Consider the following 11,373-nt stretch of genomic DNA (forward strand, 5'->3'; position numbering starts at 1 on the left):
GCCGGTGCCGATACCGGTGCTGATACCGGTGCCGTTGGGATGCTGGGGCTGATGCCGGTGGGATGCCGGGGCTGCTTGGAAGGAGCGGGGCTGGGATCGAGGCGGAGGAGGGTGGGATGCCAATGCCGGTGGGATACCGGGGCGGGTCGGATGTCGGGACCGGTGGGATGCTGGGGCTGCTTGGAAGGAGCGGGGCTGGGATCGAGGCGGAGGAGGGTGGGATGCCAATGCCGGTGGGATACCGGGGCGGGTCGGATGTCGGGACCGGTGGGATGCTGGGGCGGGTCTGATGCTGGTACCGGTACCGGTCGGATACCGGGGCGGGTGTAACGCCGGTGCCGGTGGGATGCCGGTGCTGATGGGAAGGAGCAGGGCTGGGCCTGACGCGGCGGGGGCGGTGGCAGGCGGGGCCGGGCGGCAGCGGGAGGAGCAGCGGCAGCATGGCGGAGGCCGAGCAGGACGGCGTGTCCGGAGCCCCGGCGGCGCCGCCGCGGTACCGGGGAGCGCTGCACCCCGACACGTGGGAGCAGGTGAGGCGGCGGGGCCGGGCGAGGGGCCGGACTCGGGGCGCTGTATGCCTGTCCGTGTGTCCGTCCGCAGGAGCTGGAGGCCATCCCCATGTTCATGAAGCGCTGCCCGGCCGAGATCGACGCGGCGCGGCAGCCCGAGCTCGCCTGCCTGCAGTCGCTGCTGTTCGACGAGGAGCGGAGCCCCGCAGGTGCGCCCTGCCCTGCCGTGCTCGGGTGAGGTGCTAACCCTGCCCCAGCCTGACCCCCTGCATCCCCGCAGAGCTGGCCAGCATGTACAAGAACGAAGGGAATGAGTACTTCAAGGAGAAGGACTACGGGAGAACTCTGGCCGCGTACTCGGAGGGGCTGCGGAGGCGCTGCGGGGACGCGGAGCTGGACGCGGTGCTGCTCACCAACCGGGCGGCCGCACAGTTCCACCTGGGTAAGGGCTCCCACCGCCTGGGAACGCGGCTCCGCGCTCCAGAGCTGCTTCTCCTCCCCTTTTGGGGTTTTCTTTTTGTTTGTTTTGGTTGTGTGATAGGTTATCCGTGAGATGGAGGCGCCTCGAAGCCTGAAGAGCTGGCTCGCTTCAGCACATGGCTGCGTGCAGGGTTTGTTCTCTGCTCCTTGCAGCTGTTACCTGCTGCTCGAGCCTTGGCTCCAGGACAGGGCAAAACCAGTGGGTTTTTTAGTCTGTTCAAAAATAGACTAGTTTGGGTTGGAATTGATGGATGACCTTTATAGGCCATCTGGTCCAACCCCTCTGCAAAGAGCTGTGACATCTTCAACTAAAGTTTGTTCAGAGCCCTGCCCAGCCTGGTCTTGAATGTTTGCAGGGATGGGGCTCCTACCACCTCTCTGGACAACTTCTGCCAGTGCCTCACCACTCTCGTTGTCAAAAATTTCTTCCTTATATCTAATGTAAGTCTACCCTCATTTAGTTTAAAACCATTACTTGATGATCTTGGAGGTGTTTGCCAACCTTAATAATTCTATGGTTCTCTTACAGCTACCACCATCCTACCAACGGGGAGGGTGTTCTGGCCCTTTTAGTGATGCTGTGTGTTGCAGCAGGGAGGTGACCTGCTCACACCACCTTATTTACCTCTCACCTGTGTGATTGATCCCTGTCCTTTCACTTCTTGTTCTTAATTTGCTCTTTTTTTACTCTCCTCTCACCTCGCTGTGATGGTAGGAACAGTGAATTACAGGGTCTCTGCACAAACCTTTTTGTCACCTTGGTGTCTGGTTGGATTTTAAATACAAGTGAAGGTTTCAAATAGATTTTAAATACAAGTGAGCACTTTTACTTGCTTTGCAGGGAACTACCGTTCTGCTCTAAATGATGCCATCCAAGCCAAAAAGCTGAAGCCCACCCATCTCAAAGCCATCATAAGAGGTGAGAGTTAAAGCTGGTGCTGCTGCATGGAGCACCAAGAGTCCTTTCCAAATGCTTGGCTGATGTTAACTTTACTGATTGTGCTGCTATTGTTACCAGCCCTGAAACAGGCTGTTGTTATTTGTTGCCTTGTTTCCTTGCATGTTTAATAATTGTGTTTATAAAGCTGAAATTACCGTGAGTGGGCATCATACTTTGTTTCTGGACAGAGTTCATTTCAGAAAGGGAAAGCAGTTACTGGAAGAGATCTCTTCACTTGTTGTTGCTGTTTCTCCCCAAAACAGAGCTCTGCCTTTTGTTTTGCATTTTCAATCAAAATATCCTTTTGTTCTTCATCTCCTGTATCTATCAGAGGCACTGTGGAGTACAGGATAACTTTTCCTGTTTTCCACAATGCTGTTCTTTTTTCCCACTCCATAGAAATCCCCTTTTTATTTTTCCTAACAAAACAAATACTGAAATGTTAATTGCAATGATAAAATTTTGTTTGTAACACTTTTATTTGTTGACACTTTTAGCATAATTCTGCTGATTTCTGTGACTAAGTGATATAAGAACTGATTAAATACTTTAAATTTTCTTCTCAACTGACCTGCTGGAAGTTTCTGGTTGAACATCACCACACAAGACAGAAATGTTTAGTACAGAAGTGCCAGACCTAGTGCTGTCTATATAATCACCACTTTTGCAGTAGTTGTACTCTGACTCCAGCACTGGAAACTTAAAACATTCATCCTTCCAGGAGCTCTCTGTCACATGGAGCTAAAGAATTTCGTGGAAGCAATAGCATGGTGTGAGGAGGGCTTGCAAATAGACTCAAAAGAGAAAAAGCTCGTGGAAATGAGACATAAAGCTGACAAATTAAAGGTAAGGATGAAGGCAGGCTGGCATCTGCAGTGCTTGTCTCTTTGGGGTCCCTGGGGAGGTTTCTGTGTAGTGTGGCTCCCCAAGCAGGATGGAGTGGTGCTTCCATGGGCTGTGTTGGGATGTGCCAGGGATAGGAGCTGGAGGGGACCTTCCTGGGGACCCAAACTGATTTTTCCAGCAGGAGGAAATGTCAGGGAGGAGCAGTGGTGGGCTCTGACCTGCTCTGTGTGGGCACTGATGGGCACTGACCTGCTCTGTGTGACCTCAGTTCATCCTTTCCTTGCCTGTAGCGAACTCAGGACAGGGATGCCAGGAAAGCAAAGGTGATGGAGAGCAAGGAGCAGCGTCAGAAGGAAATTTTACTTGCAGCAATAAAGGTGAGTCGCTGAGAGGGGCTGGTTATCTGTGGTTTGGTTTTTTTTTTAAGAGCTCTCTCTTTTTTCTCTAAAAATTGCATCTCATACATTGGCTTTTGAGGCATAGAGCAAAAAAAAACTGAGTTAAAACCATGATTCTCCAGGCCTGCATGGCTCTAGCCCCACCTCCCAGCTGTCTGTATTTCAGGTAACAACTAATGCAAAATACAGACTCCTAACAGTGTTAGGAGATGGGCTGAGCTTTGTGGGTGCTCTGGCTGCAGCATCACATCAGCCCAGTGAACCTGGCTTTCTCTGCTGCCCACAGGCATTAATTCTGTGGAAGAATAGAAGATAACTGTTCAGTAAGGTACAGGAGGGACTCAGTCCTGTATCCTCTCCTTCCTCAGTGAATGTTTAAACTACATTAAAATATTTCAGGCTCTTACATACAGTCAGATCTCTTCTGGTGTTGCTTTTCTGCTTTTCCAAGGAAAATAGTGAGCTTTCTTCAGTTCTCTGAAAGAGTAGATGTTCTCAGGAGCTGGTGTGTGTAGTTGCACCCTGTAGTGATGCCTGGCAGACCCCAGAGAAAAGGATTTTAAATGCATCCCTTTCCACATGTGTTCTCGGGCTCTTCTCTCCACGTGTGGGTTACTCTGGATTCCCATCTCTCCTCATTTGGTCATGGATATCTGGCTGAGGTTCTGGGTTCTACTGGGAAGTCCAGTCACCTGAGTCTGATACTGTGGGAAAGCTTTGGATGGCATGTTTAAGAGCTGACTCATTAACCAGGACAGCATCATTTGACCTTTTGCTGACTGCTATTTTTTTCTTATTCTCCCCACCACAACTGTTGGACTTTTAGTTGGTTTTTGGTCTTTCCCCTCCATCCCCTCCAGGAAAGAAACATCAAGCTGGTTCTTGAGCCCTCAGATGAAGAAGAGGAAGTGTCAGATGGCCTGGCTGAGATATCCTTGGATGGGTTCCACTCTGGCAGTGCCATGGGGGCCAAGGTGCACTTGGATGCTGATGGCAGCTTGATCTGGCCTGTCCTCTTCCTGTACCCTGAGCATGAGCAGACAGATTTCACTGTGGCTTTCCATGAGAGCTCCAGGTAAGTGCTCTGCCAGCGGCATTCTTGCACTGAGGAGGTGTTTGAGCAGATGAGAACAGGCAGCAAGTGAAACACTGCCATGCTGGAGCAGCCCCAGATGTCTAATCACACAGCTGACCCTGCTTTTCAGCAGGAGGCTGCACTCCGTGGCCTCCTGAGGTCCTCTCCAACCTGAATTATTCTGTGATTTATCTAAATTTGTTCTGCAGACAAACACATTTAGCCAGGGTGACTGAAGGGGCTTGGAGTGCAATTACTCAGCCAATAATTAATTAGTGGCCAGGGATACCTGTGACCATCCACACATGTGGATTTTAGAGATTCATTAAGGTGCTGTTTCAAAGCCCTCCAAATAGATCTCAGAAAAAAAAAAAGTTAAAAATTATTAAAAGCTTCCAAAGGGGACCTTTCATAACCAGCATAACCCAAAGTTCTCCTCGGGGCCTCCAGCAGATCTGGCTGAAGTGCTGCAGACCTTTCAGACTCAGACTGGCAAGCTCAGAATTCCACTCTCCTTGATATTAGCTTCAATTTCTGATCTTGTAGTGTTGAACAGACTTGGAATTTGTAACTTTCTGTTTGTTGGAAGACGTATCTCTCAGATCTATTAATAAGTTTAGGTCTTACAATTACAGTGCAAGCAGACTGGTAAAGTTGTGGTACTTTTATGGTAGTGTTCACTGTGCTTTTTAGTGACTAAAGGAAGTGGAAATGGATTTTTAGGACAAACTGGCCTCCCAACACTCCTCAAGTACCAAAATAAAGAAGCCTTGGACACACAGACATTTTCTCATCACTCTGATCTGGTGAAGCACGGGACTGTGTCAAAGGAAAATCCATTTTAGACAAAATGCAGGGTGTTTATTTGACATCTTTTTCAGTGTGAAAATGGGAAGTTAAAAGTAATTAGTCGTTGCACTGCTCAAATTTGAAGCCAATAACCTGAATTACAGGTCCTTGGATTTATTGGGAAAGTGATGAGTTTGAAGGGAAGGAACTATTGGTGATCTAAACTTACTTTCAAATCTGTTTAATTTGCTAATGTATTTTTGCTGTCATTCAAATGCAAGTGTACAAGTTACTGAAGCTGAACGCTTTGGCTAAGCTGACCAAGTGTATTTTGGCTTTTAGGTTTATTGATCATTTAATGGTGATGTTTGCTGAGTTACCTCCTTGGGATTTAGAAAAAAAGTACCTTCCCAACAATCTTGAGGTGAGAAGTTTGACTTTCCTTCAATTTCAGGGTTGTTGTGGTGTGGTTTTTTGTTTTTTTATTTCTGGAGTGAGAAGGTGCACAGCTCTGAGGGTATGAAAGTGTTGGCATCTGGTTACCTTACACAGATGGGAATCAACAGAGCTTAAACCCCTCACTTATAAACTCAAACATTGTCCACATGTGCTGACAGAATTCACTGATGAAAACGGAAGTTGTCTTCCAGTTACATTGTATTTGACAGAAGGTATTTATAGATATTGCTTAGATTCCATCTTTGCAACAGTAACTAAGATTTTAATCATCAGGCTGATAGGTGGCCTGGTTTTTTAATTGCATTGTGGAGTTGGTCAATACAAATAAGAAAATATTATTTTAAAAATAATTTCTTATCAGAACCAAGTGAAGTTATTTGAGCACATAATCAGATCTAGATAGTATATCTCTATTAACACTTTAGCAAAGGAGGGTTGTGAGTCAGTGCAGCAGGTTTTGAGAATTTTTCTGAAGTTGTACATAGAAGGATAGGAATGTTTATTTTTCATTTTCCACTCCAGTGTCATCTGTGCCAGGCAGCAGCAGCACAACTCTGTGTACAGTGAGCAGACAGGTCCAGAAGGACAGTGGCTGTGTACTTTTCCAGGTTAAATCCTGTGTGTATTTACAGTCAAAGGCACCATTGCTGGATTTTAATCTCTTAAATCAACTCTCTTTTGTTCAAATACCTCTAAACCCACTCAGTTTATCTCATAACATTGCTGCATTTCACCTGTTGAAATGCAGCCCTTAGATTTGGATTGATTACCTGTAAAGCATGGGAACAGCCTGTGTATTTTGCCTTCCTGCTGCCACTGCCAGGAGAGCCTGAGCTGGTTTATACAGGGAAAACTTGGAATTCACACAAAGCAATTTCTGCCTTGCTGGATTTTGCATCCAATAGCTGGGTCAAGCTACAGAGGTTTGATAAAGCCCCAGCTGATAATGGTGTGCTTTCAGCAGCTTTCCTTCATGTACCTTAGGCACTTAATAACCACCCCCCCCCCCAATTTTTTTCCCAGCTCTATTTTGAAGATGAAGAAAGAGAAGAAATGTATGAGGTGAACCCAGAACACACATTGCTACAAGTGCTGCAGCATGAAAGGTGAGGCTGTACCTGTCCATGTCCAGGGGAAAAAAGGGCAAAAAGTATGAGCCTTAAGTCCAGTTTGTTCTTAAATAGTCCTAACTCTTCTCTGACTTAATAGTCCTGCCTCTTGAAGGTATAAAGCTGCATGGATTTTGTGCCTGGCTTTAGCAACTTACACGTGTTTTCCCCCAAAAAAATGAACAGCTCTTTCCAGGCCTGGATGGAGATAGAAAAGGGAGCTGGGCACAGCTGAGCAGCACAGAAGAGCTATTCCAGATCCCATCTACACAATACTACTTTAAAAAAAAAGAAGAAGAACAGGCAGCAGCCTCTAAAGAGCACGTTGAAGGTTAACAATGCTCTCGCTGTTCATGCTGCTGCGTGAGCAGCCCCCGGCGCAGCACGCAGCACTCTTCTGTTCTGAAACTGCCTTTCAAGAGTGGTGCTGTTAGTGAGAGAGAAGAATTTGCTGTTTGTGAAGCCAGAAAGTTCCTGTGCAGCCGAGTTGCAGCATCTCGTAGCTTGCTGGAGCTGCTGCTCAGCGTGGGGGGCTCGGTCTGTCGCAGTGGGAGTGGGATCTCTGTCACCCCATAAAACTCAGCAGTGCCCAAAGGCCCTCAGATTCCAGGCTGTAAGGGCAGCTGCAAAAGAGCCCTCCTTCCAGAGGGAGAATAACAGCTGCCTTAATTAAAAGAAGCTGTTGGGAGAGGAGTTGATTCATAAAACACTTCTCCTCAGATGTGCTTAGCCCTGGCTACAAAAGGCTCTGCTAATCAGCACAAAATCTCATCTCCAGCCTTTGGGGGGTCAGTCTTTATGGAGCTGGGCAAGAGTGACTTGCTTTGCAGGACACTGGGCCAGCTACAAGGAAGCCAAGGACTCCTTTTGATCTTTGCAGGTATTTTGTAAAGGCCGGGACCCCGACAGTTTTGGTGTTTGCCAAGCGTTCTCCTTTCTCTAAGAAATACTTCTCTGGCAAGAAAGTGCATCGACTGTAATGACCAAGAAAGAAACAAGGAATCCTGTGCGAGAGGCTGCTGTTTGTTAGCCCAGCTCCAGGCTGCAGACTTCTGCTTGAACAAAAATACCTTGCACTCTTCAGGGGAGGAAAATAGTCTTGGCACACAGGGAAACTTCCAGGGGAGCAGCACAGGAGAAGGAAGGGCTAACATGAGGGGATTATTTGTTTAAAAGGGAGCCCAGCTGGCTTGCAGAAGGTCTCCTCTATGATAGGCTGCATGTGGTTTTGAAATAAACCTGAAGCAGTGCCAAGCACTGGCTGTGGTTGCAGTAAGAGCAGCTGGGAATGTACTTCCTTACCTGAGAACATCACAGATCTGCTCGGGGGTGGGCTGTGGCTGCTGGGGTTCAGCAGCAGTGGCCTGGGGAGGAACCTGCCTGTTGCAGCAGGGTGGATGCAGTCAGGTTCCTGTCTGGGACTCAGCAGCTGCTGCTTTGTCCCTGCTTGGCTGTGCTGCTGGCCAGGCTACAGCAGAGCTCTTTGTTTGGAGCAGTGTTTGACTGACCCTTTTGATACCTTACTGAATGTCCTACAGAACCTGGAATAAACATGGCTATTTTAAGTAGACTGACTTCTGCCTAATGAATGAGACAACAGTTTGTCTCACCTTGTGAAATGCCAGAGAATGACAGACACTGATTCTAAACCCCAACATAACACCCTTATCCATTACATTAACAGGCAGGGTCTTCTGTACTTCTGTATTAGCGTTTGGCTTTTAATCAGAAGTAATTCTCAATCTCTCATTTATTTCTCTCCTGCAGGAATGTAAAATGTCTAAAGCACACTGTAGCTTTAGACACGGGGCATTAGAAAGCTGTTCAGTCATAAAACACTCCTGCTTCCATCACAGAGGCTGGCTGCAGGCAGCTCTAGGAAAACATTTCCTAAATTTCAACACAGCAAGAGTCTCTCCACCCGAGGATGCTGCAGTTTAATGCCCAGAGCTGGGGTTGCTTTACAGCGAGGCAGCAGGGGCTGGGCACTGTGCAGCCACCAGCTGGCAGTGCCCTCAGAGGGCAGAGAGCTGGCCAGCCAGGTGCTGCAGGCTCAGCCCGTTGCACAGGATGCACAGGAGGTTGCAGAGCGAGGACAGAGTGTGGTGGAGGGCGAAGCTCCGCGCCAGCCGCCTGTACCTGGGGTTGGAGGCACGGAGCTGCCTGCGGGACTCGCTGGCTGCCAGCCCCAGCTCCTGCCCCAGCTCCTGCCCCAGCCCGTGGCTGTTCTCCACCTGCTGCAGCTCAGCCACCAGGTCGGAGGCCACCCGCCCGAAGCACTGCGTGTTCAGCACAGAGGCGGCGATGCACACGAGGAAGATGATGATCTGCAGGGAGCAAAGCCACCCCGCATGTGGGGGGTTCAATTTCTCCCCCAGGCCCCCTGGCTCGCTGCAGTTTGGGTGCTTGGGGGCTTCTCTGAACTGTGCGTGGGTCTCTGTGGTTTGCAAGCCAGCCAGAGGAGCAGAGGAAGGGGTTGGGGCTGTGTGTGAGGAAGAGGGAGGTTACCTGGGTCTTGTGCTCCTGGCCGAGCTGCTCACTGGGGTGGGACATGGCAAACAGGGTCAGGTTGAGGAAGGCACAGGTGGAGCTGATGTGGAAGTAGTAGGGGAAGAGCTCGCGCTGGATGGAGCCGAAGGTGTGGCGAGGGAGGCGCCTGCTCATCACAAAGCCTGCGAGGGGAAGGGCAGGTGAGTCCTGGGGCAGAGCCCCCTCCCTGTGCCACCCCCCCGGGCAGAGAACACAGCACAGCCCAACCTACCGGCCACGAAGGTCACCCAGACCTGCATTCCCCAGGAGGTGGAGAGGACAAGCAGGTGCAGCAGTTTGATGGCGTTGGAGGGCTCCGTGTCACTTGCCATGGCGTGCTGGATGGGGACAGGTCCCTTCATGTCAGCCAGGTCACCCCGAATTCGGCGCTGAGCTGTGGTTGCTGCTGTCACCTTGCTGCTCACAGGGCAAATGCAGTTCAGGTTCACAAACCTGCTTACTCAGGGAAAGCTTTGGAGCTGGCACAGCCCCGTTCCAGCCTCACCACCACACACCCGACCGGGCTGCAAAGCTGCTCTTCAATCCCCTCGTATCTCAGGGCAGGGCACTGCGTCAGCACCTGGGAGCCATATGCTTGGGGTGGACTTTTGGCAAAGTCCAGCCAACGCCCCGCTGACCCCTGGCAGCAGGAACAGGCAGAAAGTCAATAAAAAGGGGAAGAGTAAAGCTGGGACAAATTCACCTGCCTATGCTGTGGCCATCGGAGGCCTCCTGGCCAGGGGGAAGTCTCCTTGTTTAAAAACAGAACAGTTTCTGCACTGTTTAACCAAAAACCTGGGGGCTCAAAGGAGCAGGGGGCTCCCAGGCTCACCCCCCTGCCCCAGACCCTGCACAAGAGCACAGACAGTGGGTGGAGGGAGGCTTTGAAAAAGCTGTCTGATCCACTGCAAGGAGTGCTCTGAAAATTAATTAAAACAAAGCTTCTGGGAGTAGCCCATCAATACTGCTGCCTGCAGAATTCCTCCTCCTCCTCCTCCTCCCCTCGGCTGCTGCCTCGGGGCATGAATTACAGCAGGGCTGGCCTTGAGAGAGACACTGCCGTGTGATTCTATCCCACTCCTGCAAAGCAGATAAATATGCCCTGTATTGTGATATATTAGCTCCATGTATTTATTTAGGCATCCATAAAATCAGGTCCTTAAACCTTCTCATGATGGCAGCACACCAGAGAAGGCACCCACATCCAACCTGGAGTGCTGGCCTGTAAATCCCCAGCTGTATTCATGGCCTTTTCTTTTCCAAGAGCTTCTTGGCGTTTTGGGGATTTTTCCCTGCTCCATCCAGGATGGCAGGGGCCCAGGCAAGGCAGCCGTGGTCCTTAGGTGGGGCTTTGTTCCCTGCATCATGCTGGGCAGGAAGGCAGTGGTGGGCTCTGCCAGCAGCCAGCACAGAGCCCTGCTGCTCCCAAGGTCCCAGATCTGCCTCTCCAAATGATTTGCCTCCCTGCAGGAATTAGCGGTGAGAGTTCCAAGGTGTTTTCATGCAGGTTGGAAGGTTGCTCAGAGCAGGGGGTAACTCCCTTGTTTTTTTTAAAGGGATTAAGGAAAATGGTGATTGATTGCTGAATTGGTCCTAGAGCAGTGCATTTGATGGGGAGGGCAAAGAAAGGGCTCTGGGAAGGGCTGGTAGGGACGGTGAGCAGCAGGTCCCTCCTTCTCTGTGGGATGAGGCAGTGGAGATGGGTGTTCCAGGGATGCTCCAAGCTGCCCAGCCCTGCTGGCCATGCCCCAAGGGCCCGCAGATGCTGTAGGGTTGCAGCTTTCCTGCAGAAGCACAAAGCACAGGAGGCTCTGCCGTGCCCCCAGGTCACTCCTGCTCCATCACCCTGCACCCCCAGGGACCCAGCCAGGCTGGAGCCAGGCCTGACCAGGGCCTCCCAGCAGGAAGTAGCACAATACTTGAGGAGAGGGAGAGGTCAGTTAAAGTTTAATGTTCAGGCAAATACATCATCCCCTCCACTTTAATCAAGCAGCAGCAATTCCTAACGGTGAGTAGGAAGGATGGCTCTTGTCCCGGTGATAAAAAGGCAGGATTGCTCTGAGTTTTGGGAGATAAGAGGGCTGTATAAAAATTGAATGTTTTGTACCATGTTCAGCCTAAGATGGCTTTATCTTTTGGAGGATGCCATGCCAGGCCTTGAGCTGAGATGTTTATGATGGGAGATAGTGCAGAGATTAGGGGTTTATGGCCACAGCCAGCCCAGGGCTGGGAGCCACTG

At 50.1% G+C, this 11,373-nt stretch overlaps 2 protein-coding genes across 2 annotated transcripts; one reads left to right on the top strand and one right to left on the bottom strand.

Annotated features, from left to right (window-relative positions):
* The first annotated feature begins 422 nt into the window (after nt 1-422).
* Nucleotides 423-8,173, top strand: TTC4 (tetratricopeptide repeat domain 4). The gene is made up of 10 exons (XM_066555528.1): nt 423-530; nt 601-718; nt 790-951; nt 1,831-1,908; nt 2,651-2,775; nt 3,066-3,152; nt 4,034-4,248; nt 5,380-5,461; nt 6,520-6,602; nt 7,486-8,173. The coding sequence occupies exons 1-10, from the start codon at nt 441-443 to the stop codon at nt 7,583-7,585; spliced, it is 1,140 nt and encodes a 379-aa protein (XP_066411625.1). The 5' UTR covers nt 423-440; the 3' UTR covers nt 7,586-8,173.
* Nucleotides 8,174-8,297: 124 nt separating this feature from the next.
* On the bottom strand, nt 8,298-10,985 carry TMEM205 (transmembrane protein 205). Its single transcript, XM_066555745.1, has 3 exons — nt 9,367-10,985; nt 9,114-9,277; nt 8,298-8,932 (listed from the first exon to the last, which is right to left on the bottom strand). Exons 1-3 carry the CDS (start codon nt 9,494-9,496, stop codon nt 8,621-8,623), a joined length of 606 nt encoding a protein of 201 aa, XP_066411842.1. The 5' UTR covers nt 9,497-10,985; the 3' UTR covers nt 8,298-8,620.
* Nucleotides 10,986-11,373: the final 388 nt, after the last annotated feature.

This window comes from Molothrus aeneus, chromosome 9, assembly GCF_037042795.1.
Source record: "Molothrus aeneus isolate 106 chromosome 9, BPBGC_Maene_1.0, whole genome shotgun sequence".
In the NCBI taxonomy this organism is placed as follows: domain Eukaryota; kingdom Metazoa; phylum Chordata; class Aves; order Passeriformes; family Icteridae; genus Molothrus; species Molothrus aeneus.

Excerpts from the sequence above, each read along its gene's own strand:
- TTC4 (XM_066555528.1), top strand. The coding sequence starts at position 441 with ATGGCGGAGGCCGAGCAGGACGGCGTGTCCGGAGCCCCGGCGGCGCCG. Across the intron at positions 4,249-5,379 it reads GCTTTCCATGAGAGCTCCAG|GTTTATTGATCATTTAATGG; the intron begins GTAAGTGCTCTG and ends TTTGGCTTTTAG. Across the intron at positions 5,462-6,519 it reads ACCTTCCCAACAATCTTGAG|CTCTATTTTGAAGATGAAGA; the intron begins GTGAGAAGTTTG and ends TTTTTTTCCCAG.
- TMEM205 (XM_066555745.1), bottom strand. The coding sequence starts at position 9,496 with ATGAAGGGACCTGTCCCCATCCAGCACGCCATGGCAAGTGACACGGAG. Across the intron at positions 9,278-9,366 it reads CTGGGTGACCTTCGTGGCCG|GCTTTGTGATGAGCAGGCGC; the intron begins GTAGGTTGGGCT and ends TTCCCCTCGCAG. Across the intron at positions 8,933-9,113 it reads GCCAGGAGCACAAGACCCAG|ATCATCATCTTCCTCGTGTG; the intron begins GTAACCTCCCTC and ends TGCTCCCTGCAG.